This window comes from Bremia lactucae, linkage group LG1, assembly GCF_004359215.1.
Source record: "Bremia lactucae strain SF5 linkage group LG1, whole genome shotgun sequence".
NCBI classification, from domain to species: domain Eukaryota; phylum Oomycota; class Peronosporomycetes; order Peronosporales; family Peronosporaceae; genus Bremia; species Bremia lactucae.
In genome coordinates, this window is record NC_090610.1 from 11,245,603 (window position 1) to 11,261,679 (window position 16,077).

Here is a 16,077-nt window from a genome sequence, read left to right on the forward strand (position 1 = left end):
CCGTGACTCTTTACAAACAGTCGTATCAGATGAAATTTAATGTAAAATGTGCGTATATATTTCCACATGAAATGCATTGGAACACACTTGAACCATTCCAATCTCAACGTAGCAGCAGCTAACAAGCACACAAGCTTCGCCGACAGCTAATGTCTCAAGCCTTAAAATTTTACGAGTATTTTCTCAAGAAATCAACCAGCTAGGCTAGGTTTACACTCGAACGGCAGGCGAGTTAACGAACGATCCTTCCTCCATATCAGGGTCGTCGCTCTTGGCTTTCGCGCTATCCATCAAGCCTTTACGCTCCTTCGTGGCTTTCTCCTCCGGCTCGGTCTGCAAATCATCGTCCTCAACAGCGTGCTCCGCTTTGGCACCGGCAATCGTACGTTCCAGGTCTTTTTGAACTTTACGCTTGCGCAATACGAAGAATACTAACGCGGTAATAATGGCGATGAGCAATATAGTAGAAAACCCAACTATAGCCACCTCTTCCTTGTCGAAATCTTCAAGACGGGAAAGGAAGTCCGTATTCACTGCCTCAGCATCAACACCGTTTGTGGCGTGAATATGCTTCATTGGTTGGGCAAGGAACTTTTTCCGCTGTGAAGGGGTCATGCACTCCGGAACTTCATCCTGAATGCGCAACCAGTTTACAATCTCTCCCTCCTCACGATGTCCGCACTCGGTCAAAAGCAATCGCTTTCCCTCCGGAATGAAATTTAAAAGAAATCGACCTTGGGTCTCGTCTTCTCCATTTTTGGTGCAGTTAATATATGCCACGACGTGGTACGAAAAACGTCCATTCTCTTCCGCCTTTTGCTCCACAGCATTCATGGTCATATTAAAAGTGTCACACACCTCCGTGTCATTATACGAGATAAAGGCATAAAGCGATGCCTTAATGACAAGCAACGGAGGATCGTCGTACACGCTGACCCACCCATCTTCATTGCGTAGATCAATCTTGTCAATTTCGGCACTTCCTTCGGAGGAATGATCAATAACGCCCTCGTTTTTGTTACCTTTAACCTTCTTGTCTTTGACTCCAGAGCCCGTCGCGGCCTCCGTCTCGGAGGCCTCGTCTTCCGTATCCGTCGTTGTAGCTGCGGCTTTCTTAGTCGCATTGTGTGACTTTTTCTTCTTGACGTTCTTCTTTGCTTTTTTTGCCTTTTTATGTTTAGCAGGAGCCTCAGCCGCATCATCATCAGCAACGGCAGAGGTCGCGGCATGCTTCGCCTTTTTCTTCTTCTTAGGAGCCACCGGTTGCGTCTCTTCTTGAGTAGCATCGTCCTCGCTAGCCTTTTTGGCTACTTTTTTCTTCTTCTTCTTGGGGGACTTCTTGACAGGCTCCACATCGTCATCCTCGGTCGAGGGAGTGGACATACGACGAGCCTCTGTTAACATTTCATTATTCGAGGCTTCCAAATGAGCAACATTGGGCTCTGCACTGATGTCCAATGCGCTCGTGCCTGGAAGGGATATAGCTGAAATTGCAGCAGCCGCCAACAATGACGCCCGAAACACTTGTGAAAGTCGCATATTTGCCAAAAATACCAAATTAGAAGCACTTGCGGGGATTGCTGGGCTCGAGGGAAATTCGAGATTGATGGGACTACAACGTGGGCGGCTGCGAGCCGATGTCGACACGAACGTCTGCACCGAGTGCCCAATCAGCATGCGGTATGGGAACTGAATTCAGGGTATGCCACGACAGAGGTCAAACACGATCGCAAGATTTCGATGCACCAATCGGTTTGTGAGGGGCAGATAAGATGACAGGTCAATATAGCGCTGTCCTAGCCGCGCCGGTAAAGTGTGGCGGAGAGAAAGGGGCGGGGGAGAGCTCAAATTGAGGTACGAGATGACTACAACTATGCGACTCAAGGCTTCAACAAATTACCGGTACATGTATCAACAAATACATCAACGCTCTCGTGCCGAATTGTAAATATTGCATTATAAGTAGACGTAGTTGGTGAAGGATATGGAAAGACTGCACACGGAGGCAATGGCCGCCAAAGCTAAGCAGTGGCTAATTGAGATGCCATCAACAATTAGGCGCCGCATAAATATTGTTGTTTCGGGATCAAGATTTTGTTCCCACGCACGCTCTCAACGTCGAACGCACCCAATCAGCGCACGCTGCGTGGCGACAACTTTCGTATCTAATCGAGAAATTCTGAACCCATGTTGTTATAAAGCTCCAATAACCGCCAGGACAAAGGCTCTCTGAGCATTCAAAGCAGCTATAAATCTGAAGTAGCAATGGCGAAGCCAGTGACTGCGATGCCGAATAATGTAATGATGGTATTGAACAGGACGTCGAGGGGGCAACTCCCAAAAGCGCGCGTGTGCACTATAATCGAGGAGGTACGAAGCGTGATGGCTGATATATGGCGAAATTAATGCACGACTACAGCATCCTCTTGGGCTTAAATGCAATCGATGAATACAAAGACGCTGTAATGCTAACAAGATGATATGTGTGAAGGTTGGCGTTCAAACGAAGCCGAACTAGATAGTTAAGGTGAACAATCTTTTCTCTGTCGAAAGCAATGGTGATGCTGAAGCTCAGATTTCTTGTGCGGTAAATGGAAGCAAAGATTAAGTTGACAATTTTTTAACAAAATCGAGATCAACTGGATAAAGCTTGTACAATTTGTAAAGCTTCCTACTTGTAAAGTTTTGCGTGGTAAGTTATCTACGTTCTTCAATAAGACCTGCACGATCTCACGCATATGTCTCGTTGCGGCGTTAATATGACGAAGATTGGAATAAATGCGCGCTCCCATTGTAATGCTGACAGCATTGTGAACGGCTGTCGCCATGTCTGCGAATGCGAAAACGAAGTGAAAAAAATGAGAGAAAGTTAAGAATGGTGAAAATTTTAGCTTAGCCAGCACCTAGGTGGCTTCCGTCGCTCGTCGTTGACTCACACTGTTTAGTATATTTTACATTTTTGAGAACACTGTAAAACTAAACATATTATATCATACATTTAAGCATGATTTCAAAAAAAATTACAAGAAACAAAAATTCACTAAAGTAAAATTTCAATATATCAATCTATAATTACATGGAAGAATTATAGCAAACTTGGAAAGCAGCATTCATAATGTGCTGTTAAAACGGACTAAAATTGCTCTATTTTACACAGTCCCCGTTAAGAGCACTTTGTGTACTTAAGGGAATGGTCAATTTCTTAAGTAGAGTAATTAGACCCACCACTTGGGTGTGGTTCACATCGAGACCCACCCTTGAGTATGTGATGCACATAGGTGCATTCACGTTGGAAGGGATGACTATTAAATATAATCAGTCCGAAAACTACTTCCTAGTTCGTAAGTGCGCACGTGGAGCCAGATTACAGCTCTCGTGACGTCACTTAAACTAACGCTTATACTTCTTACGGTGAGGTCGCTTAGGCACCCACCAACTACCTCACTACACCTGAGAGAAGACGGTCAAATCGCTTCCACGCTGTGCTAAGGTGTGTACTGAAGTAGAGCATGGCCGCAATAGACGTGCCGACCTACAATTGTGGGACCTGAAATCCTTCCCACGACCCGCATCTCTGAGCGTGTACGTGAGGATTAGTGTAACGGGGCACTACGACTTGTGCTGCTTCAGTACAAGTCCACTTCGCACTGAAGCAGTTGCGAGTGGTGCCTTACATTATTTCACGTACACTATAACGTGCAGAGGAAGACTTCTCTTTAAGGCAACTAGCTTATAGAGGGTTAAATGAAAGCTGTATTAATATAATTAAGTATCTCTTCTTTCTATCTGTTGACTTCTAACTTAATTATAAACTTATACTAAACATGCAATTGAAATCTTATCTGTCTCTCTCTTTTGTTTACATATACAGTTGATTAGTCTGCGAAATAAATAGATATAATGGCCTATACCTATTTATGGATAAGATTTCTGAACATACTATTTAAAGCAATATCCTCCAAATATTATCTACCTCTTAGATAATATATTAATTAACAACCTTAAGTGTTAATTTCATGTAGCGATATACCCCGTTACATCACCGCTCCCTTAAACGACAATCACTCTGACTGTCATTGGATGGAGTGGTCACTATGTGATCACTTAATTTAAAAACGATGTTGATTGGTCAGAACCATCATTTTAAATTCATCGCAAAAAGAACAAACTCATGCGGGGTGTTGATAGTGCTGCGCCTTCAGCTGCGATTCGTGCAGCCGCGGGTGACGCACTGTTATCTCTTGCGGCAGACGGACCGTCTGCCGTAGTATCTTCCACTCGCGCAACACTTGATGTTGTCGGTGCACGTGGTGATTCACCACGTGAATACGACCCCTCTTTGGAGGTCGACTTCGAATGCGAGTCGGACGAAATGGCCGACTCGGGGAGAATAGAACAGTCGCCTGATAAACGTCAGGCGGCTGACCATGAGCCTTTGAATGAGAGGGCTGACTATGAGCCTTCGAATGAGAGGGCTGACTATGAGCCTTCGAATGAGAGGGCTGACTATGAGCCGTCGAATGAGAGGGCTCATTCTGATAGACGAGTTAATAGTCTATTTGGTTCCGACGATGAGGATGATCCCTCATCGCCCGTTCCGGCTCCCGTACGGTCACCTGCACCTGTTTCTGTGCAAGGTGATGACGATGGCGTAAGCCATCGTAATAAAAGTTCTTGTGGTACCACTGCTTCAGTAGTAACTACTCAGGGGAGGGAAGACACTAAAATGTTTAATCTCGCCCCTGAAAAGAAGCCGTGGCTTTTACCAGAACGGCTAATCATTTGCATGTCTGGAGAGACGATTCCTCACAATAAAAATCCCTTATTGATTGCGACAAAGCTACATGGCCTGTATCTTAGCGCGAAGAACATTCGCGCTGAGAAGATTTTTATATCCATGCTTTTTTTAAGCATCGATGGTTTAGTGGCAACAATAAGCAAGATAAAGTCTCGCTTATGCAAGCCTGGAACGCTTTCACTCACAATGTCAAAGACATTGGACGCGAAGCCTGGCTTCAAAAACGCGATTCGCGTTAAGTTTGAGAAACGAACTTCAACCGGTGCATACGAATGCAAGTAATTAGCGATCCCTAAGAATCGGCGCATATCATTCACATGTCGTAGGATTGGCCATTCCTTTACCAATATTACCTTGTTGTCCGGGTCTGCTCATACACTATGTGTACCTACAATGCAGCCCGGTACAGGTAACTCGGGGACCTCTACGATGCACATTCGCAAGTTGTCGTACAATAAGGCGTCCTCCAGAGTCTGCAACACAGCGTCTAAATGACGCTTGTGCCACTTTATCTCGCTCAGCCCGTCCTCGGCGCTACTATGAACGAATACATCGTCAAAGTAATGAGGCAAGTAGGCACAGTGCTGACGCATCACGTGAGCCACCACGCGGTAGAATCTCGCTGGTGAGTTTTTCAAACCTTGGGGCATCACAAGCCACTACCAAAGCATACCGCTTGGGGTGCTTACTGCAGTTTTGGCTACATCGAAATCCCTCACGAGTATCTGATAGTAGCCATCTCTTAAAACCAACGCGGAAAAGGTAGTTGACTTTCTCGTGGAGTTCAACAGAACATCTTTCCGCGGATTGGCGTTTGCGCCGGTATGGTCGCCGGGTTCAGCTTATTGTAAGCATGAACCAGGCGCCATCCACCTGTGGCTTTACGCACACCGAAGTCGGGCTACAGTGAGGCGACTTGTTCTCACGTACATGCCCCGCCTTGGCTCGCTTGTCGAAGAAGTCATCTATATAATCGACTTGTTCTTTCGGCAACGGTCATTGCCTGGTCTCACAATACTTGTTGCCAAGTTCGAGATATATTTCGTGCCCGATGCCCCTATCTGCTGGTAGGCGGCTCGGCACTTCTTCTGGGAACACATCGCGATGTTTGCACAGAACCTCGAAGAATGGACTGTTTCTCAAGGCGTCCCAGCCTTGGGCAGCGAACCGTTTCTTCTTGTCCGTTTCTCGTCTATTGTGGACGACGAGCGACAGTCCACCAAGTTCACTGCCAGAACTGTTGTGACTATTTCGTGGACCTATTCTTTATTTAATTGAACAGATCCCACGACACCTCCGGGAGTTTAACTCAAGCACCTCAACTGAGGATGCGCTGATTCATTTTAATGACGTCTTCGTTTATAGCAGAGCCATGAACGGAAAGTCGGACATTGAGGTACATCATCCAAAAGGTTCTTACGCTTATGCGTAAACATAAGCTGTATTCGAATCGTCTTTGACGGCATCGAACACCTCGTTCGAGGGCCCGTCCTCTTTATTGGATCTGATCCAAAGGTCACTCATTTAGACGTGCCTTTGATCTTCCTAATCTGTCAGGTGCTCGTTCTTCGAGTCACCACGACCTTTGACTGGAAAGCGGATGCCGTTGCTCTTCTGGCTAACGCATCCATTCCAACCACACCAGGCTCTAGGCACTGTGCCGGTTCATGCGACGCTTGACTTCCTGTCAGCTCGCTGTCTACTGCCACAGGCTCTCGGCTTGGTGCAGGACTATGAAACATGACCACTTGTCATTGCCCTTTTCAATACCCCAGTCCCTAATAGCTGGGTAGGAATTGGTGACGTTTGACATCCTGTCAACGCACCCTCAACTGTGTCTCACACGACATCAGTTGCATACGCCTATCGCAGGAGCACATCCTTTCCGGTGTCCTGCGTGGAGTTCGCACCTGTGCGTGTACGCCAGTCTATCCATCATTTGGAGTTTTGCCAACCTGGCATGCCTAGAATGAGGTCATACGGACTCTCCATACCTAGCACTGTGAACTTCTCCTTACAAGAGAGGTCACTAAAGCTGATGGCGAGTTCTACCTGAACTCTCAGACTTAACGAGCGCGCCGTTCGCTAAACGAACGGTCGCCTCTTCTCACTTGCCATCCTGTCAAAGCGTCTCAAACGTCGCCGGTCTCTTTCTTAGAGCCGCGAGTCTTACAAAATTTTGTGATGCACCCGAATCCACTAGGAGGGTCATCACCTGGCCATAGCCTCGTCCTTGAGCGCTGTAGACCAGCAGGGTTGAGGTCCGAAATTTCGAGACCTCAGGGACTATGCTACCCATTTGTTCCACAACTCTGAACTTAGGGGTAGCTTCAGAGTCCGCGTCAGTAGGGCATCCCGCCCCTACTGCGCTCCTGCATTTCCCGACCCCTCAGTGGTCAATGCAGAACTCATGCGTCTCGCACGCTGGTTCTTGCCATCGCCCTTTGGGAAGGGAGTCCTCTTGCTGGGCATTTTTGCCCCAGCAGGGACCCTGGCATAGCAGCGAGCCATCATATGGCCGCGCTTGCCGCATTTAAAACAGACCACGTCTGCATTGCCCAACTCCATAGGAGTGGCATCTGTCCTCTCGGCCGACGGCTTATACCAAGCTGTCGCCGAGGCACTGTTGTAGGATTGCTCCTCAACAAAGGCAATTTGGATTGCCTCTTCCATCGTCGACGGCACCTTTCTGTAAGGGGCCTGTCGCGATGGGCCATGCCGTAGTCCGTTCATAAACGCGGGCACCTTAATGTACTCCGGAATCGGACCTACGGTTATGGACGCCGACAGCGAGGGCATCTCTTGCACATACTCTTGCGGAGATCGCTTCGCCTGTCGCGCTCCAAAGAAGCGCGCCTGAATCAGCACTTTGCTGTTCGGCGGCTGGTACATGGCGTGAATCTTTGTCTCAAATATCGCCGATGTAGGGAACGCCTTAACGTCCGCCATAAGCGCGAGTAAGCCCTCTCTGAGGCCTTACCGCGCAGGTGTGACATGGCGTACGACACCATCCGGCTGTCGTCCTCGACGAGCTACGTGACACCGCATTGCTCCACAGCTAACAGCCAGTGGACAATAGTGTGCACTGCAGTTCCATCGAACTTGGGCGGGTTCATCTGAATGGGCCTCATCTAAAACCCTCCGGGCAGAGCATCTCAACAGTCCTATTGAGAGCCTCGCTCCGAGCCTGCTCATGCCTCAGCTCATCCTGTGTCTGAGTGACTGACCCCGCCGCAGCATGGCTCTGTGTCTCGGACGCGACCCTTCGCTGTCCGAGCACGAATGCCTCCAACTGCTTCAACTGAGGAACATGTTGCTCAGGAGTACAACTCAAGAGCCTGGTCAGGGCTTGTTCACGAAGTCCCTGCGCCAAGTGCTCAGCCCAATCGATATTGAGGCTCCCCCTCACGTACACGGGAAGGATTTCAAGTGCTACCAAGTGTAGGCGGGCACGTCTATTGCAGCCACGCTCTAATTAAGCAAACACCTTAGCACAGAGAGGAAGCGGCTTGGCCGTCTTCTCTCACATGCAGTGAGGCAGTTGGTGGGCGCCAACAAACTATAAGCCTTAGTTTAAGTGACGTCACTGGAGCGGTAATATTGCTCCACGTGCGCTCTTACGAACTAGGAAGTAGTTTTCAGACTGATTCGTATCAAATGTGAAGCCTACTTTAACCAATCATAGATGCCATCTCTGTAGATATGCACTTATATGTATTGCGAGCGTATTATTCGAAATACCTCGTATCTTGGATGACGCTAGGCGTCATCCCTTCCAATGTGAATGTAGCTATGTGCATCACATACACAAGGGTGGGTCACAACGTGAATCACACCCGAGTGGTGGGTCCAATTACTTCACTAAAGTAATTGAGTGAAAGGTACCCCGTTACACAAATAGTCCAGAAGACTGTCTTCAAGGTTTTGTATATATGTCCCTTCTCGCTTGAACTTGGATTGAATTACTCTAGTACTTAAATTATTACATTGTTCCACTTCTACTGCTTATCACTTTTCAATTAAAGTTAGCCTGATTGCTTCTTAACGACTAAAATGAGTTTACATGATCAAACGAAAAGACTAGCGATTCCGGCACATGTCCCTGTGGGGGCTGTTATAGGCAAGAAGGGTAGCTATTGCAAAGCCCTTCGCGAAGATTTCAGCGTTCGCTGTTCTGTGAATGATAATGACCGAGAAATTACGTTGAAAGGATCGAGCACAGGTCTCAAGAGTGCGGAAGACAGGCTTACAAGCTTATTCGCCACGTTCACGATCAAAAATCCTAAGCAAGATCGGGTATTCCATGTTGTCGTACGAGACGGACGAACTCGTTGGTGGTCGTTTAAAACGGACATGGAGACCACGAGCGACATGGAAGTCGCGGAGTATCCTTATCGCTTGCAGCAGTCGGGATTAGCTGTGAACACTGTCAACAAAAATTCCTCATGGGTTCAAGAGTTTCGCGACGATGAAATTGCCGACGTAATGAGGTATTTGAAGCAGGAGCCATCAGCATCGCCACTCAAAATTAAGATTGCGTTTGGCAAACTCTGTTTTAAGCTCTTGTCAATTCGATGTAAGGAAGCATCTATCGCCTGGCCGGATCTCCAAAAGCTTTCCAGCTTGCTCGATTTTAAGACGCGTTGGTCTAATTTCTGCAACCGATTGTGTTTGCCAATTGCGAGTCTGCTGGATGATCTTGAGGACTGGATGGAGCAGGATGAGGAGTCGAAAATTATGTCAGTACATATCGCTGGCAAAAAATCGGCCTCGTACGATTTAAAATTTTATCTTATAAAGGGTGAATGGAAGCTACACCGAAGCTACAAAGGACCCCATGTGCGGGGCACCTACGACGTAATATTAAGTAATGAGGTCTCTTTTCGAGTAAGAGCAAAGATCCGCGAGAAACTTTCTGAAAGCGAGTCAGCTGATATCCGGCGCTACATCGACATCTCCATCCCCGATGGTGGTGACTGCTTCAGCACAGAGGTAATGCTGAGCCGAAATGCCCCATCCGGAATGCACATTAAATCGTTTAATGTAAGGTCAAAAGCGCATGTAGAGGCAAACGGTCTCCGCTACACCATCAGCTACTTGAACCAGCGCCGGGATGAGTTTCGTCTCGAATGTCGCTTGGCAGCTGAGGAAAAGAATAAGCTGAGGATTGACGACAACGAGGCTCACGTTTTGTTACAAAAGGTGCTGCAGATGCTGACGTATTAGTATTTCGGTGTCAGTGCTCGCGGAATACATTTCCATTAGTTGCTAAACTACTCCAAACAAACGTAGTTTTTTTTCGGTTGCTTAGAAAAGCGCACAGTTTGTGACGTGCAGCATTCGTCAATGCACTTTTAAATTTGATAACTGGCCGCGATAGTTTGTCAGCATAATTATTGATCATGTCAAATAATATTAAAAGCTATTGATATTTATTACATGATCATTAGATTGACGGCCTTCTTCATAAAAGTGCCATGCTCCTCGTGTCATTATTACGAATGAGCGGGTTTGCAACACTTATACGCCACCAAAGCACTGATTTAGTGTGATGTTAATTAAAGCTGTCCGGGCTTTTGGTAGAAAAAGCAAATAAGCGGTTTCTCTGACAGTAAAAAGAATTTATTGGTAGGAGGAAAATCGGTCTCGACTTATTTCAAGTTTATCTTTTGTTAACTTTAAATTCTAATTGACCTGATGCCACGTACACTGATAAGGTTTGTGCTGGGGCTGATATGCGTGGCCTTCTTGGCACCTCAAGCACTTCAATCACAGGAACTACAGACTCTAGGAGGAGTGGCAGAAAGCCATAATAATCACAAAATCGAAGATGACGGTTTAGTCGTGCGCTGCCGCGCTTGTGGCGCTCCTGTGGCTAAGAAGAAGTGCGCACTATCGAATTAGCGTTTAATCAGCTTCGTCCGACCTTTTTCTGCTGGTGCTTAGGGACTACATCGACTTTCATGACACTATCAATACCGTGGGAAGCCGCTACGAGGCTGTGCTAGGGGACGACACTGAGCTCTTTACCTTTGCGAACCCCAGCAGGGTACGTAAACAAGTGCTTCAATTATTAGGCCTTCTTAAGGCGCAGTATTTATGGTGGCTTAACTGATTCACTTTCACAGACTGAAGTCGAATTGGCAGGGTTCAAAGAGGTATCAGCAATCGAAGGCGATACATATACCAAAAAATCGTCATTTTTTGACAATTACTCATGGCAAGACCTTCGTTGCAATCATTGCAAAAAGCACGTCGGGTGGGTGAGGCTAATTCTTGCTATCTACTGGTACTGACATAGTGGCTGCTTTAGATGGACATTTTACCATGAAGACTATAAGCAATGCCTTCGGAAGCAAGTGGTCGATTTCTTTTCGGCCGCTATCAACGAAAACCCACCAGCCGCTACAATTGCACTGAACGCGAAAACTGATTTAGTGCGAAGTGAGCTGAGTGGTCAGTGCCTTTCTGCTACTTCTGATTGGTGGACGTACGAAATCTGCTACGAAACCGAAGTTCGTCAATACCATAAAGATCCAGGCGGCTCTCGCGTGAGTGAATGGAGCATGGGTGTCTATAAAACTTTCACGGAGGAAAACGACGACGCATCTGCCGGTACGGATGTGGTCCAATACTATGCTGGAGGCCAGCACTGCGATGAGAATGGCAAATTACGCAGCACTAGCGTCGTGTACAAGTGTTGCGAGTCCCGACCGAAACAAATTGAGGTCGAAAGCGTTGACGAGCCTGAGTTATGCTCATACCTCATCACGGTCTGCATTCCGCGCTTGTGTGAATATGAGCAGGAGAGTATGCAGAATCCTGATGGAAACTTGCAACTCTCTGGGTCTTGCAAGGATCAATTTGATGCTACTCATGCAGATGAAACGGTACTACCGAAATTTGCCGCGTTGCGTTGGTCCTCGGTTATATCGGAAGATAGCAGCGAGCTTGACTGGACTCGAAAAATGCAGTTTGCGACTTAAAACTCACCTTGTTGCTAATGTCACATTATCTTGTGCCTGATTGATCTAGAGTCGAAGTTGTCATCTAGGAGTGAAAATATTTTACAAATTGTAGTGCAGGATAAGTATATTTCTCTGAACACTAAATGATGTGAAAGCGAGTTTATAGGCAAATTTTGCATTGTTGCGCCTACCACCGTAAACCCAAAAGGTCTTTAGATCAATCGAAACATATTCGCAATCAAAGCCTTAACCAACCTTAACCGATTGTCATTAGTAATAACTTATTAGGAACATCAACTGCAATTCTGATGTTGTTGCTATCGCCATCCCTTGGAGGAGGATTCATTAAGCTCTTACAGCTTGTGCGGATCTTTGAGCGGTTACTTAACTAGTTTCTTATAAAACTAGGTGAGGAACTAATACCTCCGTTGTATCTTCATCTTTTGGAGCTACATTGCTCCTAAGTCAGAGGAAGGCTTATTGACTTAATGAGTACAAAATTATTATCTATTTATTTTGACTTAAATATATTACCAAATTGGGGAATTTGATGCAATAAGACATTAGCTCTATTAATTGGTTAATTAAGGTCTGAATCAACCCCGCCAATCGTTATAAGACACGATTGTGCTGTGCGCAAGGAGGCGCCATTTTTAGTTATTTATAATACAATAAGTTCAGTAGTAGATAGAAGATCGTTACGTTGGAAACTAAATATATAACTACTGTTTTACTTTTTCTCTGTTACAATTTCTTAGTCTAGACCTTTAAGCTAAAGACCCTTAGCTACTTAAAACCTTCCTCTGTACGTTTGTGTACGTGAAGTTTCGAGGCACCTCACGTACACTGTAATCAGTGTAAGGTTAATTAGTACTGATCAGTACTAGTGAAAGGTGCCCCATTACACCTGGTAGCACTCCGTAGTCCGTTCTACGACCTACGCACGTTCCATCCAACATGGACATGTTGGATAAAGAAGGAGGGAGCTTTCCAGCTCCTCAACAAGGCTATCACGCAACGCGTGGAGAACTTACTCATTTGAGTAACCTTGAATGGAGAGTGATCGAACGAATGATCTCGGTCGTAGGCGGGCCAGCCGTTGGCGCCATGCTTTTCATTTTAGGAAGAGGTGAACAGCATGCGGCTATACCGAGTTTATACAACGCGAACTCGACGCGCCCGAGAAAAAGTAGCCTTGCTTCACCAGCACGGCTTTAACACGCGGAGGTGTTGAGAGAACAGGGTGCTCAACAATTGGATTTGTTGAGACAGCAGCATGTAAATGCTGCTAATGGGCCGACGCTTCCGCGTCGATCCAAAAGCTTAATATTAAAAATCTTTAAGTTTAAGGCAGTCAAGGGCGACTCCCTTTTATGATGGCTCGTCGAATTGGACGACGCCGTAGAAGCCTCCCCGTAACAGTGATGATACGACGAAAGTGAAATTTGGCATGTCCAACTTAGCAGGACGTGCCAAAATTTGGGCCTTGGGGCTCAAGCTTCACTACCCGTTTGTCTTTGGGTCTTTAAGACCCGGCTCAGGTAAATATTTGAGCCGCCACGTGCCAAGTTCAGGGCTCGATCCGAGCTCCAGGATTTGAAGCAGGGCAAGCGTGATCTACACGATTATACCCGACATACACGATACCTGGTCAGTTGTATCGTTAGTCATTCAATTGATAAACAAACACATGTAACTGTGATTATTAAAGGTCTGGCAGACGGCCCTGTTAAGACCCACTTGTTCCGGCTAGAATTAGAGTCGCTCGACCAAACGATATCTCTAGCGGAACTGGAGGACTTCAGTCTTAAGCAGGCTTTCGTCCACTCTGGTGCTTATCGTCCACCGAGACGACAAGAAAACGGAGGTCCAGAACCCATGGGTCTCTCGTATATAGAGCGAGAAACCTCGCTCTTCAAGCTACAAATGATTACAAAAATGCAATACCTGTCAAAAGACGGGCCACTACGCCTATGAGTGTATTGCCCGCGGCCAATGCCGAAAAACACTGAACGAAAGACCGACCTCTCGCTAGGGATAGTGGAGGTTGCGGATCCGACGCTTTGCGAAATCGCAACGGCGAGGCGGATCGTCAAAAAACGGTCGGGGTCAGTAGGTGCGGAGCGCCCCACTGATCCAGCAACGTCAAAAGAATTCGCAGGTCTTTTGACGAAAAAGGCTCCTCACACAATAACATTTTGTGTAACTGCCCCAGGGATGAGGTTAACCTCATCACCCTGAAAATAAAATTGTCAAATAAGTTGCCACTGAAGTCCCTAGTCGATTGGGGGCGTCAAATATTTTTATTACACACCAATCGCTACAAAATGGAAGGCTCAAATTTATTAAGCGCAATATTCCTCTAAAGAGGATGATAGTGCTCCCAGCAAAAGGCGCATCTGTAACGATTAAGAAACGTGTAATCAGTATCCAATACACGTTAAAGGGTAAACAGCACGATGATGATTTCATCGTTCTAGACTTGGATGACAAATTTGATGTCATCCTCGGATTACTATGACTTAGAAATTACAAACCATGTATCAATTGGCAGCATCAAGCCGTAACGATGCCTGTCTCTTGTTCATCAGATGGCCAATTGATGAACGTTTTGGAGCGTGTGGATGTCCTACGAGTGACTGCGATAGCCTCACTTGTGGGTCGGTCGTTTGCATGACTGCACAAGACCTCAGTGTGAATACCCAACACACTGTGGAGCTAGATCCCGACGGCTGCGCACAAGCACAGGCAGCGTCGAAGTTCGACCACTCGAATAAAGTAACATCCAAGAAACTTTAATGTGGTCGTCTACAAGAGATAGTGCGAAAGTCCTAAATCGACTGGAGAGTCGATCGTAGACGATCTCGCTGTGGTTTCGCAACCACAAGAAGAGGCAATTCGGGAGAATACTCCCCAAGTAAATTCTGTAAAAACAATCGGAAACCTGTAGTCAAAGTTCCCAGAAGCATTTGGAAATAAGTTCCAAAGAGGAAACTGAAACAATAAATGTCGTAAATGGATCAATTGTGGGCGCTTATACACTTGATCTAATAGCGCCTCCGAAGTTAACTTCGGAGATAACTCAATTACCAACGCTTAACTGAAAGGTTCTTGTATTAGCGATCGACAAATTATTTGCCGATCGCGTGGCAGCGGGCCATCTGAGGGAATCAACTTCCTCACACAGCTCTCCGACCTCCTGTGGGCGTAAAGCAACAGGAGGATCGCGGACAGTGCATGCATTCAATAAACTGAACGCTACAACTGTAACGGATTAAACGACGATACCACGAAAGACGTTATCATTGATGGTATGTCAAAGAGTACTATATTTTTGTCAATGAGTCTAGTGGGTAATCCTTATGCGTGAACAAGATATCCTGTTCACAGCAGTGAGCACCCCAAGCAGAAGGCTGGGGGGGTGGCCAGTTATGCCACGGGGTATTATAATGCCCCTGCGACATTCAACAGATGTGTAATCAATCTGTCGGGATTTGGAACCGAGTTATTTTGATGACGACGTCGTTTATAGCAGAGCCACGAACGGAAAGTCGGGCGTAAAAGTACATCGTACCCACGTCCGAAAGCTTCTTACACTTATGCGTAGGCACAAGTTGTATGCAAATTCCAAGAAGTGTATATTCGCTGTAAGCGAGATACCACTTCTTGGGTGCGTCGTGGGTAAACGCGGTGTACGCCCGAATCCAGAGAGGATAAAGGCGATCACCGATTGGCCTAAGCCAGTCGATGTAAAGGCACGAAGAAATTTCGTCGGTTTAGCGGCATACCTGGACAAGTACTCACGCAATTATGCCGAAATGACAGTACATCTTTCTTTTTTGTTGAAGAAAAATGTTAAGTGGTCATGGAACGCAGATTGTCAGCGTTCCTTCGAGGGTATTAAGAAAAACTTGATGGAATCGCCAATCCTGGCGATTGCATATTCCAAGACCGACCATTTCATGTTGTCGGTGACGCCAGCGATTTTGCAATCGGCTGTGCGTTAGTGCAATTTGACACAGACGGCGCAAGGTCGTCTGCTATCAGTCGCGTCAGTTTCAATTAGCTGAAGCAATTATCCAGTACATGACAAGGAACTCCTTTCCATGAAATACGCACTGGCTAAGTTTAGGGTCTATTTCTTGAGAGACAGACCGTCCATTGTTTATACGGACCATGCGTCTTTACGCACGGCCGAAATCAATCCACACCTTTTGCAAGGAATAGCGAGATGGTTGACTTTCTTCGCGGAGTATAACTTCTTCGTGGAGTATGAACCAGGACAACTTAATGTCGTCGCTGATGGCTTTT

General features: G+C 46.4%; 3 protein-coding genes across 3 annotated transcripts; 2 read left to right on the forward strand and 1 right to left on the reverse strand.

The window, feature by feature from the left end:
- Positions 1 to 210: 210 nt before the first annotated feature.
- Positions 211 to 1,677, reverse strand: CCR75_001200 (uncharacterized protein; the record flags this gene model as incomplete). The annotated part of the gene is made up of 1 exon (XM_067959304.1): positions 211 to 1,677. One exon carries the CDS (start codon positions 1,675 to 1,677, stop codon positions 211 to 213), a length of 1,467 nt encoding a protein of 488 aa, XP_067820281.1.
- A 7,174-nt stretch (positions 1,678 to 8,851) lies between these two features.
- On the forward strand, positions 8,852 to 10,024 carry CCR75_001201 (uncharacterized protein; the record flags this gene model as incomplete). The annotated part of the gene is made up of 1 exon (XM_067959305.1): positions 8,852 to 10,024. One exon carries the CDS (start codon positions 8,852 to 8,854, stop codon positions 10,022 to 10,024), a length of 1,173 nt encoding a protein of 390 aa, XP_067820282.1.
- Positions 10,025 to 10,495: 471 nt separating this feature from the next.
- CCR75_001202 (uncharacterized protein) lies at positions 10,496 to 12,009 on the forward strand (the record flags this gene model as incomplete). The annotated part of the gene is made up of 4 exons (XM_067959306.1): positions 10,496 to 10,683; positions 10,745 to 10,847; positions 10,927 to 11,057; positions 11,112 to 12,009. 4 exons carry the CDS (start codon positions 10,496 to 10,498, stop codon positions 11,782 to 11,784), a joined length of 1,095 nt encoding a protein of 364 aa, XP_067820279.1. The 3' UTR covers positions 11,785 to 12,009.
- Between the last annotated feature and the right edge of the window lie 4,068 nt (positions 12,010 to 16,077).